We start from the raw sequence: 23951 nt of genomic DNA on the forward strand, positions 1-23951 counted from the left end.
TCTGTGCATTTTATTTTTAACACAATTTTACCAAATATGTAAGGTAATTTAAAAACAAAATAAAACAAAACACCAAAATCCACATTTGTTTAGTTTTTGATTAGATCCAAGATAACCAGACCTCCTTTACCTGTAATGGGGAATAGCATAGTTCATTGAAAGAATGCTTGGACTAAGAGTTGTTTGTTCCTTCTTTGAGGGTTTGCTCTCTGACACCTGATGGTTAAGTGCTTAAATTCAAGTGTGATAGACAGAACAATTTTGCTGCTTTTGCACTCAGTTTACATGCTGTGTCTCTTTATAAAGGGAGTGACTGAAGGCACTCCAATTGTAGGGAGAGGGGTCTCCTCCTCATTCTTTGTCAGGCAGAGGTGGCTGAAAGCTGCTGACTAAAGGAGAAAAGTACTGTAGCAAGGAACAAGGAGCTGGGATGTTCAGAAACAAAACAGGTGTCCTGGGTTCCAGAAATAATGCCAGCATTTGTTGGTGCTGACTTTGCTGAAATCAAAGCCTGGAAGCAGGGAACTGCCTTACACACACACAGTGAGAAGGGAGAGACTGGCTCACAAAACACTCTAATTTTAATTCTGTCCAATCTAGTCTCTCTGAGTTAATCATTCCAGTAGTTCATTAAAATAAGAAAAAAAGAAGAAAAATATGGCTTTTGAGTTTAACATCATTTTGTTCTTATACAATTACCTTTAAGAAAGTTCTTCAGAACCTTCTTGCTTAGTAGGGTCCTGTGACAGTTACAGAGTCCTCTAGCTCCTTTTGTGTCCCACACACTCCCATGAGGAGACAAATTGCCTTAGGGATGAGTGGGTTTCATCTTCACTCCTTTTGTAAAAGCGGCCTTTAGACAAGCCCCATTGTTTGGATCTGTGCTTCCCCAGCCATGATTTCAAACTCAATAGGGAAGATTTCTATTGCAGTAATTTAAATTACAGTGAATTAGACTAAATTACTGTCTTTGTGTAGAAACACACACATAAAATGGATTATCAGTAGTGTGGACATGGCAGTACTTGTAACTACTCTCTGAACCCTGAATAATATAGAAATGATGCTACAGAAAAAGAAGGTGCTTTGAAATGTTTCTTAACTGGTGAAGAGTGAACAAAAGTAATGCAGCTCTGAGAGGAAATAAAAGCTGTGAAGTGCCTGCTGTTATCACATGCTGCCCTATTTGCTTAGGGGTTTCTGTGCGTTTTCTAGAGCCTCAGCTAAGGTTTGCAGCAGTCAGTAGAAATACTTCTGTCATTATGGATCCCAAAGTTAGTATTCTGTTTTTTCTCCCTAGCCAAGGGAATGGTTTTACCCTCTAAATGTTATTCTTACCACTGCTCCTTGTGTATGATAAAATGATTAATTGCACTAAGTTTGCTTTATCAAAATCTTCTTTCTTGGTAAGTTGCCTCTTGTATTTGCTCAGAAAGTTCTGGCTTTTTACTGTCCAATGCCTCTCAGTTTTGTAGTTAGGTTAGCTCTTATTTTGCAAAATGACCCTTCCATTTATTTGATTATTAAAAAATTACAGCTGTGCTATGGTGTTGCCAGGCCATGAAGCTATAGTTGAAGCTCATTCAGAATTTCTGTTCTATATATATTTTGTTCCCAGTTGCTTTACAGAAAATTACTTGAAATAATAACTTGGTACCACTTCAGCTGTATAATCTTTTGAGAAGATGTGTACAGGTGATACATTGATTTCTTCATTAGCAACTTGATGGGGATGTAAATATAACATAAAGATTGTGAAATATGGGATGGAGTAATGTAAAGTTTGTGTTGGGATGAGCTAGAAGGGGAATTGAATGGGGCTCTGTCCATTAAACCTTTGTAACAGCACTGTCACTTTCTTGCTTTTTTTCACAATATTACAAATGTTTGAGAACAGAAAAATCCTTCTTTTGGGGATTAGGGTTTTTTTTTCTTCTTGTTTATGTAAAGCTTACTTGGCTTCATTCAATTATGCTGAATTTAAAAGAAGAAATTTATGCAATAATTGCATAGTTGTGGATTTTCCATTTTGGCCATGATGTGAAGATATCTATGATTTGACTGAGAAATATGAGTTTGTGAAGGCCAGCATTGCATAAGATGAAACAGGCAAACTTTTCCTCTGGCTGGCTGTCTTGTCAGTGCATGTGCATGGCAAAGAAAATGAGAAGTTAAAAACCAAACTGAAAGGAAAGAAATCAGAAGCAACCAACACCTGTAAGGCTGTGACTAACACAGCCCTGGAGGTGCTAGATGATATAAGATAGCAAAATCATAAATACCCATGGTTTTTGATCACTGGAGCAAAACAATTCAGGAAAGATGCCTATTTCAGTGGTACATTTTGTTCACGCTAAATTAAAAGCAATCAACTTTGTCTAAAAGCATAGAGAAACCATTGCTGTGGTTTCTTTTGGTTATGGGTTGTCTCGTCCAGTTGTTATGAAAAATAGGAGCAACAGTGCACATCATTCTTTCATTGGAGATGAAATTAGAACTGTGCTGCACAGACAGGAGCTGTGTACTGAACCATTCAGCCCATTGAAGAAACTGATTTAGTTCCATGTAAGTTTTCACAAGAACCTTCAAGTAGGGGTGGTAGGTGTTAAGTGCTGTCAGTGGAATGTGCTCTTTGGCGGTAATAATTATGAAAACATGTCACACTGTAGGCAGAGAGTAAGAGTTACTGATCACAGCTGAGCTGTGAGATGGACAGCCCATGCAGTTCTTGTTTGGAGAGAGAAGGCAAAGAAACTGACTCTGGAAATGGCTGTACGAGGTAGATTCTGTTCTGTTCTAATAGAGAAGATCTCTTTTGAAAAGAGGTGGAAGGAAATTTGAGTGGAAAAGGCCCCAAAATAGTTGTTTTCACTCACCTAAGAAAAGAAAGGATGGTAAAGATGGCAGCAGGGTAAAGATAATGGGCTTAGAGAGAGTATGCTTTAGCTGGCTTCAGGAGCTGGTGGGTGCCTGAACTTAGGAAAAATAATGTAAAAATGCAGGAAAGTACCAGGGTAGCTGGCAGTTCTTTAAACACATTAAAAACACAATAACAAATTAGCTGGTGCAAAGAAAAATAGAAGCACAGTAAGAGACTAGTAAGAATGCAATTGAAGAGTGCCTTCAAATAGGAGAAACAAAAATGATCACTAAAGCATTTAAAGACAAGTTCAGGGGGTCTAATGTGGAAAGTGGTAAAGAAAAGGTTACTAGATAAATGAGATACAGGAATACTTAGTATATGTCTTTACAAAGTGAGGAAAAATAATGTCCTAGGGAAATACAGACCAACCTTCTTAACTTTGATACCCACAACAGTTCTAGAACAAATTAATAGAGACAAGCATAGAACGTGCAGAACCCAGTATCATTATAAGTGGTCAACTTGGACTGGACCAAATTATGTTAGTAAAATATAATCTTTTAACAGGATAATGTTTCTTTTGTAAGGATTTTATATGGTCCCATGTGACACGCTTGTGAGGAAAATGTGGAAATACAGAAATTTCACCAAAAAAAAAAAATTACCTCTTTTTCACAAAACAGGATTTAGTTAACTTTTAGGCTCGGAGAATCTCAAGTGGGCATCTGCTTTAGGTCTGCTTCTGTTCAGTAATAACTTGAGTGATGAAAAAAGTCCGCATAAAAAGTTGAAGTAGATACCTAGTTTAATTACAGGCACATTGGGGAATAGCATCAGATTCACAGTAGTGAATAACAGAGAATTTTTTTTTGAATCACAGAAGACAGACTCATGCAAAATACTGCTATCCATAGGAAGAAGAAATGGGACATACCTGACCAGACTGTGGGTCTGCAGAAGGGGATTCTCTGTAAAGTGGAGATGATTATATTCTGTTCAGCTTTTCTCAGCTAAGACAAGACTTCCAAGGAATTCTGTATGCAGTTTGGAGCAAAATGTGAGACAAACATCAATGGCAAATTGAAGGCAGTCCAAGTTGAGAAAATGTGGAGATTTTCAAAAGGTTACAACAATTAATATTGTGCAGCCTAAAAAGGATTTAAAAAATGGCCTATCATGACAGTAGTCTGACAGAGATGGAAATAGAAAATAATGATATTTTATTGTCAGATATTGCTGAAAGGAAGGGCAAAAGAAATGCAGTTTTGTTAGAAGCAAAAGGGATTCAGGTTGGATAGTAGGAAAAATGCTCTATCAGGCTAGAGAAACACAGAAACAGGCTACTTAGAAAGACTGGAATCTTCCTCAGTGGGAGATTTTTAGTAGCAAGTTAGACATATCTGAAAGTACAGGTCTCTACACAGTGCATATGCGGTGGACTAAGTGATTTCTTGAGATCCCTTTGACTCCTCCGCTTCTGTAATTTTATGATTACAAACCAGCAACAACTAAGAATCTTCTGTTCTTACAGCAACCAGTCTTGAAAGAAAGGTGCAGTCAGCTAAGAGACTGGCAGTGCTGCTTAGGAGAGCAGGTCAGATTATTGATCTGTTCTAAGAACAGGGAAAAAATAGAGATTAGTGCCTGTGATGCTTTTAGCATTCCTATGTGTGATAACATTAAAGCAAGGTTGGACTTTTTTCCAGGACTGTAATTCATTCATGACATAAATTGTGCATATGTGATGTACTGCCCAGTCATTTATGTCTGAGCAGCCTGTAAAGATAGGGAAGGAAGTAATTGTAGTTGTCCCATTGTTTGCATCCAAGCTACTGAAGTGCAATGAAAGCACCTTGACAACTGTAGGATCCAAATAAACAGTACCTGACAGCTTAGTACAAATACATAAGTCAGGAGCAGTTGGATGATTAAAGGCTCTAATGGCTCTAGCAAAAGTGCAACTGATTTTCTTAAAAGGGTAGCTGATACTGAATCTTCAATGGGCATCAGAATCGAGAAGAGCTGAAGAAGAGAAATGTGTAACTGGGTCAGGTGAAGAGTGACTAAGACCTTAAAAGAACATCTGCATGACTGTGATGTGATGGCAATTTTAAGTGACATTTCATGGGTTTAGGATCATACTTTTCTATATTTTTTTTTGCTGAAGATAGCTTAGCATACTAATAGCTCAATTACAGTAGCACATGGTTGTGGCAGATGGGTGGGTGGAGAACTGCATGTCATCCCAGTATGAGTCTTTGCTTTTTTGAGTGCCAGAAAATCATAAGGCAGGAGCCCTTTTCTACCACTGTAGAAGATTCCTAAGCACCTTTTTTGGTACAGCTATGCATACCCATCAGAGTTACAGCTCTTTAAGGCAGATTCTTATATGAATCAAGCTTTCTATTTAACTTTTCTTTCCATTGGATTAGGTATGCAAGATTTCCTTCATTCTTTCCCACCCTTTCTGCTGTCTGAAAATCCAGACTAGGAACTGAATATGGTAAAATTCATATATTCTGGATTATATAAAAGTACAGCATGGAGGGGATCTTTGGAAGTTATTTGGTCCAACCCGTTGCTCAAAGACTATTAGCTGAAATGTTACAGATTTGTCTTTTCAATTCAAGTTTGACTGTCTCCAAGGATGGACATAACACAGACTCACTGTGTAATCTGTCTCATTGCTTAACTGAGTGGGAAAATTTTTCATTTTTGTCCAGTAGGAATTTCCTGTCTTGCAGTGGGGACTTTTTACCTCTCATCCTTTGCCGTGTGACATGAGGAAGATTTTGTCTCTGTCTTCACCTCATTTTAGGTAGCCTCAAGGCTTCATTTTAGCCTCCTTTTAGTTGCTTGTTTTTGCACATAATATTTTCATTCTATCAATGCAGGCAGTGAAAAAACTGCTGGTAAGGAAGATACCTCTAAATCACAAGGGGACAATAGAATAAATGACTAATATTAATTTGATGAAAATTGCCCATGTGCAAAGTTCTGACCTTTCTAAGTTACTTCCCCGTGGGACAACCATGAATATCTTCCCTTCCTGTGTCTCACAGACTGGACATTCCAAGAGTCTGTCCCTTTAAGTTGAGTATATTCAAAGCTAAATGGGGTCTTCCATCTGATACAAACCATAAGAAATGTTTCTGTGTGTGCAAGAGAATGTGTGTGAATTTGTGGAGGTTTCTACTGTGGGACAGAAAAATAGTTATGGTCCTCTCCTCCCAGAAGAGGTCATGTCTCATGACAGCTGAAAGGTCATTTGATTTGGTGAGTTGCTTTGACCTTCAGGGTAGGGAGCAGCCCTGGGACAGAGCTCAGACACATAGCTCCCACTGTATGGCTGTCCCAAGTTCTCTGTGCATTTGTTGTTTGTTGTTCTCTGCTTATAGTGACTGTCATCAAGTTATTCTGAGAAGGTTTTACCAAATGCTGTAGAGCAAATGACACAGACTGATCAGCTATTTGGTCATGTAAGTTCACAATGCTTGCAACAAAGTAATAGCTACCAGCCCCTCCCTTCTCTAGATGCTTCACTGAAAACTGGAAAGATCTTTTTAAAAATTTCTCTCTGTTGCCTTCATGATTTCTTGTCATCCAAGTATTTCAGTTGGCTTAACTGGAGCTGAGCAGCTTTACTAAGAGGCTACACAGTCTTTTTACAACATGCCGTGGATAGCATGCTACTAAGAAGCAGCAGATATCATAATTATAAGCTGCAATATTTAACAACACCCCAGGAAACTTTCTGTCTAGGAGTACTGCTAAATAATGTTTATCCCATAATCTCTCATTAAAGGATTGTATAAATCAAGGTTATGTGATTTTTTAAATGATTTAGGGTTTTTTACTCCTATAAGTTTCTATGCACTAGATCTTGATCAACATCCCCAAGGATAATTTATTTCCATTCTACTCAAATTCCCAAGCAAGCATGGTCCAGCATCATATTGGGCAGGAGTATTGTAACTTTCTGTAGCTTCTTGTTTTGAGATAGAAAGGAAGAGCCAGACTTGACAGGAGAGGGACTTTTTGAGGTGTGTATGATACCTCTGGATTGAGTACACATGCAGCTTGATAACCTGAGTCAGGAGAAAGAATCACCATTTCATCTTTAGTTAAGTGCAGGTTTTAAGGATATGTGGCAGCTTCACCTCCAAAAAACGCACAGTAGAGATAGGAAATTAGGACAGATACAAGATTTTACCCATGATGATAAAAATAGAACAAAGTTAATACTAACCTGTGTCATCGTTGTCGTCATCATCCCCTCCCCCCCCCCCCCCCCCACTGTAGAGCACACACATGCAGTGTCTGCCATAATCTCCTTTTCTAATTGTGGTTGTATTCCAATAATCCCTTTTCCTTCTTATAGCTGCTTGCATTCCAATACCAAGCCTTTTTCCTCCCTCTTCCTCCTGTGCTGGTGGTCTCAGAAAAATATTTATTGTCTGATGTAAGTGAAAGTACAGCTCTTTGACACGGAAGTAACAAAAAAAAAAAGTTGTCCTGTGTGTGTGCAAGAACCTGTGTCTATAACATCCTCAGCTGAACTCTGTCTAAGCAGCCACCCTACCATGGGAGTTGGTGGACATTTTCCATGGTGGTAGGGCTGACTTCAGGGATCTTTATTTCAAGACCTCTTTAGCTGACCTTTTACATACCCAGGTTCAGTTTTCGTTTGGTCTAAAATAATCACAGTTTTTGTATCTTACATTACTTGATATTTTATGTAAGTTTCATCTTACAATGCAGATTTTTATCTCATAATGAGGATTTATATCTTATAAGAGTAGTAGAGAAATTAGTTAGAGCAACATGTTAAAGAAAGTGAAAATTAGTATTGCTGACCCAGGCAAATAAGTTCAGTATTGGCTTTACTGCCTAAACATTAAAGAGGGTGATTTCTGAGGTGTAGTTTCTCCCTTCTTCTGCCTACAAAAAGAATATATTCATTTCTGCATTGGTTTTCTTTACATTGAACCAGTATACAGCTCTGTAAAGAAAAAAGCTCCATCTGTAAGAAGCAAAATGTAATATGAGATAATGAAGAAAAATAGTTTGAATAATATCATATGTGTAATGTATTTCACAATTAGTTTGTTACTTGTCAGACAGTTTCAGTGCTCTGAATTCAAGAGCTTTAAATTAACCAGAATTGTCATAATCCTTTTGATTTTATTAAATATGTCGGTGATGTGCCAAAGTTAAAATTATAGAAACCCTGAAAAGAAAATGTCATTGTGAAGAAATAACTAACTTGGAAAAGTCAGCATAGAAGGCAGACCAGCATGGCTAATGACAGTAAATGAAATCCTGCTTGGGACTCTGATCCTTATCCAGCAAAGCATTTAATCCCATCATTTAAGCGTATGAGTTCTTCCCTCTCTAAGTATGCATATTGTCCCACTTAGGTAAGGATGAGGTTAAGTGAGTTCCAAGACTGTTGCCATTGGGCTCAGCCCCTGGCAGACCAGAGCCATTGCTGCCCTGATGGGGGACACATCTTGCAACAAGAGTTATGTATTGAATGGCATTTCTGTAGGCATTCCTGTGGTGAAAGTTCAATGCAGCCTAGGGATTTCAGAGGTAGTCAGAGAACTATTTTTATGTTTGGGTACAAAGGGATAAAAAATGTTTTTTACTGTGAGGTGCAAGTCTTTTATTAATTGCAGCACAGAAAAAAATATAGGGATATAGAAGAACAGATGAAAAATATACATATACAAAAGAATCTGATGCCTAGAATTCTGCAGTTGAAAGGTTTTACTGGTAAATGATGCCCTTGATTTGAATATACTTCAAATTTAGTGCAAAGGAATTACTGTTTTGTGCTGCATTGTTAAAATATCTTACATGAAAATTTAGTTTCATGTGAAAAGCTAGTGGATGATGATACTGTGTAAGAATTAAAGTTTATTTTACTGTCTTATTGGAAGCAGCTACTCCTTTACAGAGACAAATGGCTCTTCAATCAATGAGTATTGTCAGGTGCATTATGGATAGTTTAAGGGCTTAAGTGCCTATTTCATCTTTGCCGAGTAACTCCCTCAGTAGTAGGTACTCACTAAAGTTACATTGTTGCTTCTTCTGGCAGAAAAGTTGTAAATTATAAAAATGAACATATGAAATACTGCAGTCAAAACTAATCTGCTGGTAATGTGTGCTCACTATCCTTTCTAGAGAGCGAGGCCAGGTCTCTTCATCCCACGTGAAGGGGTTTGCAGGAGTCTGGGGTTTGCAGGAGTCTGGCTGGGCTCTCTCTGGAGAGTGGGAGAGGATTGTCCAGAGCAGACTGTGGCTCTACATTTGGAACAAGGAGCTGACAGGGTTGATGCAACAAGGTGTATAATTAATCCTACACCCACAGCACACCTTGCTTCAGTGGGAGACCTTTCTTTCCACAGTGCTTCCATCATATTCCACAATGCCCGTGCCTTGTGTAATCACATCTCCCTCTGCTAAGAATTAAGTGCTGCTTGGCAAAAAGGACAGCTTTACCCTTGGTAGGTTTCACATTGGGGAAATTTCTCTGCTGCCTGTCTTCTGATGCCTTAAATCCATTTTTTCTGTACATAGCTTTTGTACCTGAGAATTGATGTTGTAATAATTTGCATTGGTGGTGAGTTCCACATGAATATAAGAAGCAATTAGTATGCTCCACAAAACATGCCTTCACAGCTAATTTATTGCACTGTAATCTACTTCTGTTTCAGTGAAAAGCAATCATGGATATAGGTAAACAAAGAGATACACTACTATACTTGTGTTTGGACAAGAAGAATTAAATGCAGAAAGTAGTGAAAAATAATTGACAAAAATTGCTGTGTATGTTGTTTGTATAAATAGTAGACTTAAGGACAAATTTATGGTTTGTCAGTTTAGTAGAATCTTGTTTGGCCACAGATACAAAAAAATACTGAAAATGAAAACCAGGTGGCTACTCCAACACTCCTTAATTCCTTAATTCCTTTTTATATTCCCCTTATGTTTTGTAGCTGTGCAATGGTGGATCTGTGACTGATCTTGTGAAAGGATTTCTGAAGAGAGGCGAAAGGATGAATGAACTTATAATTGCTTACATTTTACGTGAAGCTCTGATGGTAAGATAGGCTTTCAATGAAAGGACAGTCGATATTCAGCCCATACTTTTTTCTTTAAATGAATGAAAATCATGTCCCCACTAACACAGCTCGCTATCTTGTATTATAGCAGTGTTTAATGAAATCAAGGCAATGTGTAATTAGGATGGTTCTTTTTAAGCAAGCAAGGTAAATAGCAGTTAATCTGTTCATTTCACTATTAAGAAAATGAAAATTGATTTCTGACCATTGATCAATTTTCTTAGTAAACACAGTTCAGCATCAAAATTGCTTTTCTTTTAAGAAATAGCAGAAATACCATCAAACTACTGTTCAGCCTCCTATGTCTGGTTCCAAACTATTTTTATAGTAAAATAATCCACATATCTAGCAAATTCAAACCCTGCTACAAGAATTTGGTTCTGTTCATTAGGGTCAACTGTCTTGATTTATCATTTTCTCATAACTGAAATTTTACTTTCTCTAGTGAAATTTAGGTCTTAGTAGTTTTCTTTGAGTTTATGCTCTAAAGGTATTATATGTAGGTTTATAGTGATATTTTTCTGCTTTCATCTTAAAATTTCAATTTGTCATAAAGTGGGGCAATGAAAGAACATTTTCCTTGTCATGTGGCAAGTGGTTTTGCAGTAAGAATGACATCCTTGTGATTTTGGATTTAAAAAAAATTTTGAAGTATTTTTCATGCTTTTCCACTTGTTGTTTCTCCAAATGTGGTATGGAGGACAGAGCTGTTGTTAAAAGTTCATGTTTACATCTTGCCTTCCAGGGACTTCAGCACTTGCATGAAAACAAAACTATCCACCGTGATATTAAGGGAAATAATATCCTTTTGACCACTGAAGGAGGAGTTAAGCTTGTGGATTTTGGTATGTTATGTTTACTTATATATACAATGTTTTGCACCTGAAGTATGGAAAATAGAGTCAATAAACCAGGAAATGTTAACTGTGTTAATTTTTTGTTAAGTTTTTGTTAAAAATCACTTGGATAACCAATGTTGCTTTTTTAAACTTGATAGATATTTTAGTAGTTTTGGTAATGCTGTTTCAATAGCATGGCTAAAAAGCAGGAATTATAATATGGTGGCGGTAAGTGCCAAATGCTTTCAGGCACAGAGTAAGTGAAATGGCAAAGTGAGAAAAAAGGATTCAAAATAAGGTTGGTGTTCAGTTCTTCCAGGAACCATACACTGGTTCAGTGAAATTAGGAGCTGATAGTAAAAAGCTTCATATTTTAAATGAGAGCATTTAAAACTTAACAGATATTTTGAAGAATGGGAGAGCTCCACCTCAGATGCATATACTTCCTGTATTTGATTTAAAACAAAACAAGAGATATTTGAAGGCAGTAGAGGGGGAAATATTATATAGGTAATCCCCAATTTCTACAGCCTGGGAAGACAGATTTTCACAAATCTCAGTCTAAGAATTGGCATTAAAAGGGTCAGGTGAAGCCTGTTAGGCCTAAAAGGATTCCTGAATGCTCCCATCTTTGGTGTCACCACTGAAAGGGAAGTGGAGAGACAGGAATTACTGGATGCAACCTGTTATTTATCAGCAATACTACAGTCATTTGCCTAAAAGGTTGGGTTTGACTCTTGTTTCATATAAGGAGTATAAAAATTTGCAGTGCTTGTTGTTATGAAATATTATGTTCAGGTAGAACACTGCCTTCTTATGTTAAAAGTAAATTTATTGGTCACTATTTCACAGCACAGCAGACAACTGTAAGTATATTTAATTCCACAGATGGAAAATCTTTGTTTTTCCTTTGCTCTCCTATTTTGTTAATGATTCTGATTCAATTGATATATAACAATGTGTAAACTAATCTTTGGCTTTTAACTCTCTTTAGTATAGTATCTTCCAGCCAATAGGTTGTATTTATGGAATTCTCATGACTTCACACACAAATTCCCAAACTGTTAGGGTTAGTAATTCTTTTGAAATGTCATGTATTTCTTTTATATTCCTTAGATTAAATCTTCCATTGAAAAATCTTTGTATTTCCTAAATCATCTGCAATATACTTACTAGTATTTTCTGATAGTCCGGAAGTTTATTGTGAGGCAAAAAACAGTATTTTTGCACACAGGCTTTTAATTTGTTGCGGAAAAAAATTTTAAGGTGCTGGAGGCAATTAGAAGATCAACGCTTCTGAAAATTAAATCACTTATGCAGATATCAAAACTTACAAGCTGTAGGGATGAGGACCTGAATTCTTTATTCCCCAGTTACTGCAATCTTCTGATAAGGCTGTAATTGAAAAATAATCTTCAATTCTTGTGGGAAAATTGTGATGCCAAAATATAGGTTAGGACATGCACAAGAAAAAATTTATATATGCACACACATTTATGTGGGCTCAAAAGGGGCCTGTAATAGCTGCAGTCTGTCCTCTCAAAGGAATATACAAATGGCACTTTAACTTCGGAGTAGATTGATACTTTCCCTGGCTTTCCCTCACCTCCCCAGGAAGAAAAAGGGTCTGAAGCCAATAATGAGTAGTTTCAGATGGAATAAATTTATAGCCTTCATAAAATCATCATGGAAGATGTACCATTCACCATTCAAGCTGCTGCTTAAGGTATTCAGCTAGGATTTGTGGGATCTGTGTCTTCTACTTAAGGGGATTTAATCCCACATTAATCAGATTCCAAGATAATTTTTTAGCCAGGAATGTGAGTTGATGAAAATCTCTCATGTTGGCATTGCTACAGACTGTTGTACATAAACATTTATTGGATCAGGGACTTAAACTCAGCCATCTTTTATTATACAAGTCTATAAAATTGACAGGCTATCAAGTAAGATAGACATGGAGGTATAGTGTCTTTTTCACCCAGTAAATACTCAAAGGAAGCAAAATTTTTGGTTTAGGCTGAACCAATTATTATATGGGGCAAACAAACACAAGAAATCCCAACCCAAATAATCACATCACCCTTTCTAGCATGCACACAGCTTTTCTGTGTGGAGAGGGAAACAGAGGCAGGGAACCAAGGACTCCTTCAACCACCAAACACACATGACCAAGGAAGTGAGCCTTTCCCAAGATAACTTTATCTGCACCATCCTCCTGCATGCTGGATGCTGATGAGATGTTCCTGAAGAAGCCTTTGCTGTCCTCCCCTGATACTATTTATGGTGGTTTCCTTCTAAACATAAACCCTGTGTCTGAAACATGGGCTTGTGAAGTGCCTTATGGAACACAAAACTAGAAAAAGACCTATTCTTAGTCTGTGTGTGTTGTGCAATCATTTAGCTTTTTTTGTCCTTTCTTAGAAGTACATTTAGGAACATTTTAAGAGTCATAATTGAAAAAACTGTTCCCTTCTAGTGAATTGAGTCATGTTTGAAAATGACTTGTTTTTTTCTTCATTGCTTTTATACTTTTTGTACTCGGTGTATAGTGTTATGTCATGGGGAGTCCTTTCTTGCACAGCTGTTCAAACTTTTCAGAAGCTTCATTTTGTGACACAATTTATACACATTGCTTTGTGGTCATTGTATCATAGATATTTATGTATGCTGGGACCATAGTTTTTGAACACTGCACAGTTTGTAATGGATAACCATCACAACACCCTTATGGAGAAGTAAATTACTTTAATTTCCAGTTAACAGCTGGGTATCTGAAACTTTGAGGGACTGAGTTGCTGGAGGTGACACAGAAAATGTAGGGAAAAGCTCTTCCAAAATCCAGGCTAACTCTCTGAACAGTTTGCCTTTCTAGAGACAAATGACAGTTAAAGAGATAGACTTTGGAAAAATACCACAGCCCCGCAGCCATGCCTCACTCAGACTGCTTTGAAGAGTGAAATTTTTGCTTTCTCTTAAAATTCTGCTGTAATATTGTTTAAACACCCCAGTAACATTCTCGAATCTAAGAAACACCCAATCCCAGTATAGATTGATGATTAAATTAAGTCAAATACCTAAAGGAAGCCTAGAAGAAAGGTGGAGAGAAACTATTTACAAGAACATGTAGGGACAGAGCAATGGGGAATGGCTTCAAACTGAAAAAGAGTTAACTTTAGATTGGATATTTAAAAAAAAAATCTTTGCAGTGAGGGTGGTGAGGCACTAGAGCAGTTTGCCCAGAGAAGTTGTGGATGCCACATCCCTGGAAGTGTTCAGGGCCAGGCTGGATGGGCCTCTGAGAAACCTGGTCTAGTGAACAATGTCCCTGCCATGGCAGATGAATTTGAACTAGATTATCTTTAAGGTTCCTTGCAACCCAGGCCATTCTATAATTCTGTAACATCCCACAACATTGTGGGCATCTACTGTGAGAATGTCCACTGATCACAGATTCAGTCTATAAAGTCATTAACCTTCTAAATACATTAATAGTCCATATTTTCTTTGTAAGAGAAGAAGGCTGACTGAAGGCAGTTTCACTATGTGAACATGTGTGGGAGTTAGCTCCTAAGCTGTTCTGATAGAAAAGCTTTGAGGTAGGATGTTCTGCCTGAGAATTGCAGCAACTAGGCTTCAAGCAAGGAATACCCTCTACCAAATCATATAGTTGCATTATATTCAAGTGTAGCTGCTATGTTTTCAGTGTAAGATAGAGATTTAATAGAAAAATATACATTTACATAAATTCCTTGTACCACTTTAAAGAGTGACTGCAATGTAATCTGTTGTATAAAAAGAGCTGGAGGCAAGTAAGGTGTGGATTAAATTATTTTTTGATAAATATTCCTAATTATATTCACAGTTTCTTATTACTGTTCTGTGGAGAAAGTCTTTTACATCTGTTTCAGAGTTTTGGTTGCACACAGCAGATTGATGTCAAAAAGACAGATTTCAAATGAAATTTTAGCCTCTAAAGGTGCAGGAAATTAATGTAATGAAAATTTAAAAAATTTATTTAATGACATACCTTTTGAAAATCATGTGACAAATTTATCTGCAACCTTTGCTGCCTAAATCTTTATCAGCGTCTGATCTTTTTTCGTCAGTTAAAAAACTGGCCTGGAGTCACTTGAAGAAATAGGACACCTCATCTGTAGTAAAAATTCATACGTTCATCTGCATCTTATAATATGCAACCAATTTCATGGGATACTAAAGGTGTAACATCTGCTTCTGCTGACAAATACTTGCTTCTTTGAATGGTCCCTCTCAATTCAGTTTCTTTTCTTGAAATCAGGATGCTGCACAGGGCCTTTCATGCATTAATGTCAATCTAAGGCACAGTTCTATAATGTGTAGTTTCAAAATGGGAGAAGTTTAGCTATATTATTATTATTGTTGTTATTATTACTTTAACTTTGGTCTGAAAAAGTCTGAGTGACATTTAATTTTGAAAGATTTGAAATTATTTCTGAAATCCCCTGCCATTTCAGTGCTTCTGGGAGCTCAAAAGCAAGAGCTTTTCATGCTTATATTTTTTTTTATCAAAGAGGATCCTAGAGGACACAACTCCCTATCAGCAAACTAGACAAGTTGCTGATGTCTCAGAAGCCATGGAGGAAAGAACCATTTTTCCACTAAAAGCTATGTGAAACACCTATGGTCACGTGGCAAAGTGATTCTTTTAGCTAAAAAGAGGAGACTAATGCTGATGGAAAACTTCTCTTTCGCTATATTTTTGAGGGTTGACCTTTAGGCTGATAATCTTTACCAAGAGCACAGGTAGCTCATACTTCTTCAGGACTATTGAAACCTGCTCTCCCAGACTAGAAATATCTCAGGATAAGCAGCTGTTGCCTTGAAAATATCTAGAAAAGAATATAAATTATACTCCCCCACTTAAGAAATGCATATTTTTCCAGCAGCACTGTTTCTTTCTGAAGGCCATGCCTGTCTATGCATCAAACATACTTTCATACCACATGTAATTAGACTTCTGCTGTTATTACCAGGAAAGGTCATTGGGAAAAAAAGTCAGACATCTAGATGGATATTAGAAATATTCAAGTACCCATAAGGAAAATAAAATGTGGGCAGTCTCATTAAATCTTTAGAATTCAAGCCTACTTCTAGCCACAAGAGATCCTATGATTCCTCATAGTAATGTAACTGTGGGGAAGGGGATATTGAAAAGGGTTGGCACTGTCCATTTTCAGTTTCTTCTTAGGTATTTTACTAATAGTACCTAAAACTGTCCATCACTAGAGGCTCTGGATAAGCAATACATAGCAAAGATCTATGTTTTTTTAATATGTAGAGCAGGTTCCAGTGGAAAACATGGAAAAAAGGTAATGCAATCTCACTGCAGCTGGCAGACGGTGGAAAAATACAACCTGTGTTGCTGCAGTTAATAGAATAATGTCTTCAAGTGTTCCTTTAGCACTGTGGATAAATAGGTTGTATAATTAAAGCATGTATTGTAATATTAATGGAATACATAGTGAAGGTAGGGTGATTTTTATACTTTAAACACACTTAGTTTGCATTTTTCTGTTTTTGTGTCAGTGTTGGATGTAGAAGTTGTGTCTTAATATTGTCTTGGCATTCCAAATGCAGTTTCAGATATCCCACTTTGCATATAGCTAGCACAGTTTTGTTATGGACAGTAGCCAGGGTCAACTAGAGATTTACCTTGAGTACAACTCATTGGGGGAAAAATGAATTGGCGAAGGGAATATGTATTGCTCTATTTAGACATACTGATCTTGCTTTGTTTAATACTTGAACTATTGTTTCTATGTAATTTGGAAGCTGCAGGTAGACAAAGGACAACTTTTGTGTTTGGAATGTAATTGGGTTATTATTCTGCTATGGAGAGAATTATCATTCTTCCTTTAAAGCTATTTGAAGTCTTTCAAAGTTAAGAAAAAAAGAAATCTTAATACTGGCAGTCCTAGATGGCCTTATTATTATTATTCAAAATTGCAATTTGGTGAAACTAGTCAATGGCAAGACACTGTTTTGTTAGTGTATTTTAAAATTCATTCTGTGTTTACTTTAAAATGTATACATAATTTCATTTAGGCAATAATAAATGCAAGTATTAATTTCATAATTCAGTCGAGTCATTAAAACAAAATTATTGAGGTTTTTTTCCCCTGGAAAGAGTTATTCTGCCACCATTCTGTATTGCGTCTCAGTAGTGGTATACTACTCTTTCTTACAAATTATGGATTGTTAGTAGTGCCTTACCACTACTAATGATCAATAGCAATTGATCAACATGAGTTAGAATGCACAGGTGTTACTGTTAAGTATTGTTCCATGATATTTGTGCCTATTCTGATATGGAAATACAGGCCAAAATATTTAAAATTCTGTGAATGTGCTAAACAGGTTGAATTTTTGAAGTGTATCTGAGCCAGCAGCTGCTGTAATGACAAAGCAAGAGAAGTAAAATCAGTTACACTGTCCAAAACAATGGGGGCAGTCTCCATGGTATTATGAGTCCATGGTACAGCTGCATCTTGATAATTCCATCTCTTTAACTGTTCAGCTCTCCTGGTTTTCTGATGTATGAAGGAGCTTTCTGCTGGTCTTGTGGGGGAAAAAGCATGTGAAATCTCTGTTTAGAGGTTGGGCAGGGAACCATGGCTCTGGGTGTCATAATTGCACCATGACTCTTCACCAGCTCTCGTGTTGTCTTGCTGTGATACTGTGCTATGGCCATTCCTAGCATGACCTAAATGACCATGAATAGCCTTGTTAGAGGCAGTTTGTTGGCTGATCACAGCTCAGCCTGGCAAGTGTCTGGGCCATGTGGCATTGCAGAGGCCAAGAAGGCTCCCAAGGACTGTGCTCAGATTGCACGTGGCACAGGTCAGGCTGCAACGGAGGGAGTCTAGAGCCACCTTGTGCTCAGAGAATAGGAGAAGTCAGTTGTGAGTGATCTAAGTTTGAATGTTGGGGCATTTCAGTTTCTGTCCCTTTTAATATATATCATCATTCTCAGCTTTGCATGTCCTGCTGACATTGAAGAGGAGCTCAGCATGACCTTGAGTAGTGTTCCAAACTTTTGTAGATGACTTATTCTGGAGTAGTCAGAATATCCTAGTGTGTCCTTTTGTGCTTGCCCTGAATTAGCTATAAATGCTGCCTGAATCATTCTGCAAAAATAAAAAAAATTAATTAAAATAATTTAATTTGAAAGTATTCAAAAATAAAATAATTTTCTTTCTGCCCTTAGCTTGCTTTAAGCAATGAGTCATAGCAAGACTTGTATTTGTCTTAGTCATTCTAGCATACATCCATAATAAAGCTGTCTGCTTCACTGGTTCAGATCAAAACCAGGCTGTTATTGTGTTGTCATTTTTGCATACCATATAGCATGACATTCACATGTTACTGCTAAAATGCAGCAGGAGACATGGCAGAAGCCAATAAAAGTAAAAGACTTTAAAGAAAGCTTTCTTCATGAGCAGCTTGTCAAACTGCTTTGAACCCAATCAAAGTAATAGTTCCAAAGTTTTCAACCCAGGGTTAGCAGGGATAAGATGGATTGCATTGACTTGAGCTGTGGAGCTTTTTCATTGTTGTATGTTTAATTCTTTGTTAAAGGCTTAGTCCTGAAAATTTTTTGGGGGACCATGTTTGAATGAAAACCTTTGTGCTGTCCAGTAATAAAAACAGAAATCATGTGGCCAAATGCTATATCCAGGATAAGCTGTTCACTTGGTCTTTCAAATATTTTCTTCTATTAATTCACATAAGGATGTCACTGGTGGCTTAAGTATTAAAGAAGCTTGATGCTGAAAGCTGGTGTCAGATGCCAGAGACACATGAAGTGAGAAAATAGCCTTTTCTGGCCAGCAAAGACTTCCACTTGGTTTTGTCATGGGTCACAAAACAGTCACCTCTTGAAGTTATTAGAAACTCTCTGGTCTCATCTGTGTATACTAAATGCCATTCATTTTTTACCTGAAGATGAAACCCAGTGACTTATTTATACTGGAGTATTCCAATCCCAAGGTATTTTAAATATTCTGTTCCAACAGCATAGGTGTTGCCAGGATTATCATAACAGGAAAAACATGTCATAGAACAATGAGAAAAATGTCCAGAGTTTTGCTAGTCATACAGGGGCAAAAACATCCTTTTTGGGTGTCAAAGCAGCAGTCAGTTTGAAATCAAAGGTATAAGAAAGGCAGCATCTGAGAGGGAGGAATTTCCTCACCATCATACTGCACCAGATTGTGTGTAGCTGTACAAGTCCCTGAGGCTCTAGAGAAGAGTAGTTCTCCTATCCAAGTACATCTGGCCAATTGTGCAACAGGACAACAAATGTTCCTGTGCATCCCATTCGGGAAACCAGCTGAAGCCCTGAAGCATGAGATTTGATTAGAATCATTGGTGGTGTGATGCACTGAACTGGCAGGAGCATGTGGAGGGGAGTCTGTGGTCACCTGCTCTACTGGAGGCCCAGTCTGTAAATGAAACATCTTGGATTTATTAAATAAAGAAGTTGTATGAAACCCTTTTGTTTAAAAAAAGATTATATATCTCACAAATGTAGTGAAAGTTCTGCTTTTTATTTAGGGCATTGTTTGTCATTTTATTATCACTATGTACCTTTTAATGATTCTGTATCAGATTTAGGATTTTAATTTTTTTCCTTGTATGTTTAAAAATATATTTTCTTTGTCTTGAAACATCATGGTGAGTTTACCATGAAAGCCAATGGGCTTTCATTTCATTAGCATCCATTTATATTATTTATATTTATATTTAATGCACCATGTATTTGATTGTACATATTAACTTTTTTATTCCCTTTTACTCCATGTCTCTTGGTTTTGTAGTAAACGCCATGGATTTTTCGTCTCTCAGGCAGTTTATATATATAGTCTTCCTGGATGCTAAGCTTTTGATCTTTATGAGCCTTTTGGTTATCTTTTTGTTATGTCTATTTCAGTTAAAAATTTACATCTACAGTGTGTATTTTCCTGAGGGTTTGGGAAATACTAGTTTTCAACAGTAAAACACTATATACATTAAAATAATAGAGAAAGATGGAGAATGTGGACAAAGGACATGGAAAAGGTAGAGGCACTTAATCTCTTCTTTGCCACTTTGTCCTAACTTGTAATCCCAGATCCCTGAGACGAGTGGGGAAGTCTGGAGCAAGGCAAATGTACCTTCAGGAAAGGGGGATCAGGTTAGAGAGCATTTAAAAGAATTGGGTGGACACAAGTCCATGGGGCCTGTTGGGATGCACCCAAGAGTGCTGAGGGAACTGGCTGATGTCATTGCAAGATCACTGCCAATAATCTTTGAAACATCTTGCAGATTGGAGGAGATTCCTAAAGCAATGAAGAAAATTATTTTCATTCCAATCTTCAAGAAAGGCAAGAAAGAGGTTTCAGAGAACTACAGTCTGGTCAGACCCAAATATGATCTCCATCACAGAAGGTGATGGAGCCAATAATCCTGGAAATCATTTCTAAACTATGACAAACAAGAAGGTGATTGGGAGGAGGTAGCATGGATTTATGAAAAGCAAGTCATGCTTCTTCATAACATAACACCTTCCAACATAAAATACTGCTGAAAATTCTAATACTTTTGACTCATCATTTCAACCTTGTTTCATATTTTTTTATTTCCATCTTATAGGTCAGAATCTGATTTTTAGTTCTAGACTTAATTTGAGCCCTTATCACTGAGCAGAGGTTCTCATGCATGCTTTTCTCACAACAGCTCACTGTTGTATAGTATTGTATTGAGCTGTATAGTCTCTGTGCACTTTTAATTTAAAAGTTTACTTTTGGAGTCAGTTTAAAATCCGTAAGGAATTTTGAATATTGACATTGCTTCAGAAAGGTTCTGAAACATCTCTTGTAAAGTCATCAAACCCACCATTTGTGTCCTTATGGTCTGTTAGTACCATTTTCAATTAAATGTTTTTATGCTTTCTATTCATGGTAAGTAATTAAACTTGGGAGAAGCTCTGTGATCTTTTACAGTCTTAGTGGGGATTCCACTATATGTGGTTGCATGTAGTTACATACATGGTGTGTTGTGATGTTTGCCATTTGGACTACCAGAATTGCCTTGGTTTAATATTATTCTTTCCCTGTTGTCTTTTGTCATTTTGTAGTATGAAGGAATTGCATAATTGAGGTTTTTCTTAGCATTTTGTATGCATTTCAGCTGTCTGAAATATTCTGTCTGGACATGTATCATTACACCAATACAACCTGAGATAAGCAAACAAAGAAATCAGTGTCAAGGGTATCAGCAATTACAGAGGAATTGAGTTATAACTCCACCACTGTTGAAAGGGAAGTAGCTACTTCCCTGTCTGCATCCTGACAGGAATAGTGGCTTCTTCTCAAAGTGAAGCTTAAGGTGCCAAAGGAAAACCTGGGACCATTAGGATTTGCTGCCTTCAGATCTACTAAAAAAGGTGTAATTGAGTGATTTATAAAAGACTGATGTCACACCTTTGGACAAAGAGATGTGGAAGGAGAGGACACTTTTCGCATCATACAACAGGGAGCAAAATTGGCAAAACATACCTGCCAGAGACCTTAAGAGGAATGCAGTGTGAAACACTGCTGCTGTTTCAAGTCTGTTTCCCTAGGAGATTAAAAAAAGATTGGGAAATAATTCAAAGCATTTTGGCCTGTTTAGATCTGCAGAGTTAACGGTGTGAGCCATTTTTGGTTCGCTACCTTGAGGAATGATGGAGTGACATGTTCTTAATCTACAGAAGATCACGATGAAGATGCTTTGGTAGTGAAGTGTACACTGAAGGCACAAATAAAGAAGGAAGAAATAGCTAAAGGAGTGTAAGCCTGTGGGGGTAAGGTCAAGGTCGTTATATATGAATGCAGTCTCCCTGCTGTGTGTCAAATGGGAGATTAGTATAATTTACTAGGACTTGCCATTCCCTCACTAGCATCAGGCACTAAAATGGGCATACTTCTGTCACAGGACATCATCATAAGGGGATGTTGTACAGCCTCCCAGTTGAGATCATAATGTTGTCTACTCAGGTTGGGCACTGTGAGACAAGTCTTTCCTAATAATAGGGAGCTAATTTCTGCCCTGTGGCTTCATTTGCAAGGTTATTTCAAAATGCCTGTTTTCACAATGAAAAGCTCGAAAAATACTCATAGTGTAAGTGTCCTGATTTTCAGTTTTTATTAGTAAAATGGTGCCTGAAAAAATAAGAAGAAATGCAGCTATATGCACAATATTTTCTTTTTGGTGTGCTTTGGTACTATTAATGCACATATTTATAAAGCTCTTAACTTTCATAAGAAAAAAAAATCATATGTAATAAAACATCTTTTTATTACATATTTTAGATTTTCTTAGGATAATATTTGGCTCATTTTGCAACAAAGCAGTAGTAAAGAGGGAGAGGAGGAGCAAGATGGTTCTGTTTGAAAATATGTAGGTTAAAAGAAGTGGCCAGCTATATGCTTGACTGGTTACTGAAATGCTGGAAGAAATGTTACTAAGTGTGGAATTACATCATCTTTCCTCTATACACAGAAAAAGCCCAAGGAAATATCATTTGTCATAGGACCTACACTGCATAATCTAAAATGCCACTTTAATGCTGAGAGCAAAAGGATTAAAAAAACCAACCAAACAAAAAGCACACAAAACCCCCAAGAGCCTAAAGAAAGTGGTGAACAATTCAAAATAAATCAGTTTTTTGCTGAAATGAAAGAAGGGTGAGGAGGAAAAAATCTTAAGTTCATTTAATAATTACAGTTTGAAGAGGGGAAAAAACCCAACAGTGCATAGACAGAGAAGATTGAACAGATTAATGTACCTTTTATATTTTTTTTCCTTATTGCTACAGAAAGTTATGATTATTTATAAAATCTGACGCTGGAATCATAAAAATGTAGTCAGTGTCTTTCTTTGCCTGCAGATCTGAATCTCATATCCTCATCCAAGACTGCAAAAAAAGAGCTTTGCACAGGGGACTCCCTCAACATGGAGGAAGGGAGAGTAGCCTCAGCTCCCTCTGAAATCAAGGATCTCACATAATAATGTCTGTTGGCATCCCTGCAGTAGTTTCAGAGCTGAGGTCATGTGTAACATGTTTTTTTGGGAGCCCAGAACAGCCACAGACTCTGTGAGCCGGAAGCTGGATCTCAGACAACTCCTTGAGATGGCAAAAACAAAGCCCCTGCTTAGCTGAGTAGAAGTAGGATTGATGGACTTTGTGCTAATACTCACATTGTCCTGCTTCTCATGATGCATAACACTGTGTATTGGACTTTCTGCAGACATAAAGAGAGAAAAAGATCAAACTTTCTCAAGGCTGGTTTAGACTAGAGGGAGGCAGCCACAGTGGTTGCATTTATCTCAAAGGAGCAGGCTTATTCCTTACAGTCTTTATCTTCAGGTGTTGCATACTTTTCTGTGAGAGCCAAATGCAGATATTTAGTGAATCAGAGCTGAACATGTAGCTTTAGAGTGAAAAAACAGATCAAGCTCTCTATGGTTTCTTACCTATACTGAAAAAACCCCAAAACAATCAAACCCTGCCCTGACAGAGGTTTAGTTAATATTTCCATTGGATAGTTAATGTGAATTGCTCTTGTTATGAACTGTCTGCAGGCTTTTCAGGAAGAGAAGGTCAAGCATTTTCAAATCAGACAATACAGAGTTGAAACTGGACAGTGGTGCTCACTGGAGCTTCATGTGTTTCAAAACAATGAAATAGAACTCACAGAGTGAAACCGAGTTGTTTTACCTTTTACAGAAAAAAGCAGATGTATGTATGAAGGCAAAATAAGTGAGCTCCAGTGTCAGTCATACTGAGGCTGGAGCATGGGTATGTAGAGCACAGGACCTTTCTGGCAATCCATGGCATCAGCTTTTCAGAATAGGCCTCTGGTGGACCTCACTTTGGCTATTACTCAAATCCATAATAGTTTAGGACTTGCTAGCTGAAGGGCTGTTTTTCTCCATGTGTGGACTTCACCGTTATTTGTGACTCATAAATCCATAATAGTATAGGACATGCTGGCTGAGGGGCTGGATTTTTTCTGTATTTTACTGTTCCCTTTGCATGCACTAGAGCTATTT

The 23951-nt window shown here is 37.3% G+C and overlaps 1 protein-coding gene across 6 annotated transcripts in view; it reads left to right on the forward strand.

The window, feature by feature from the left end:
* The window catches only part of MYO3A (myosin IIIA), a 117146-nt gene that overhangs the window by 23849 nt on the left and 69346 nt on the right, over positions 1–23951 (forward strand). For 5 of the 6 annotated variants that reach the window (XM_068171856.1, XM_068171889.1, XM_068171898.1 and 2 more), the window contains exons 4-5: positions 9868–9972; positions 10739–10838. In XM_068171856.1, the coding sequence (XP_068027957.1) occupies positions 9868–9972; positions 10739–10838 (205 nt within the window). Of the gene's footprint in view, positions 1–2669; positions 2780–9867; positions 9973–10738; positions 10839–23951 lie in introns of all 6 variants that reach the window. The other variant, XM_068171870.1, reaches the window with a different exon arrangement.

The sequence above is a fragment of the Anomalospiza imberbis genome, chromosome 1, assembly GCF_031753505.1.
Source record: "Anomalospiza imberbis isolate Cuckoo-Finch-1a 21T00152 chromosome 1, ASM3175350v1, whole genome shotgun sequence".
NCBI classification, from domain to species: Eukaryota; Metazoa; Chordata; class Aves; order Passeriformes; family Viduidae; genus Anomalospiza; species Anomalospiza imberbis.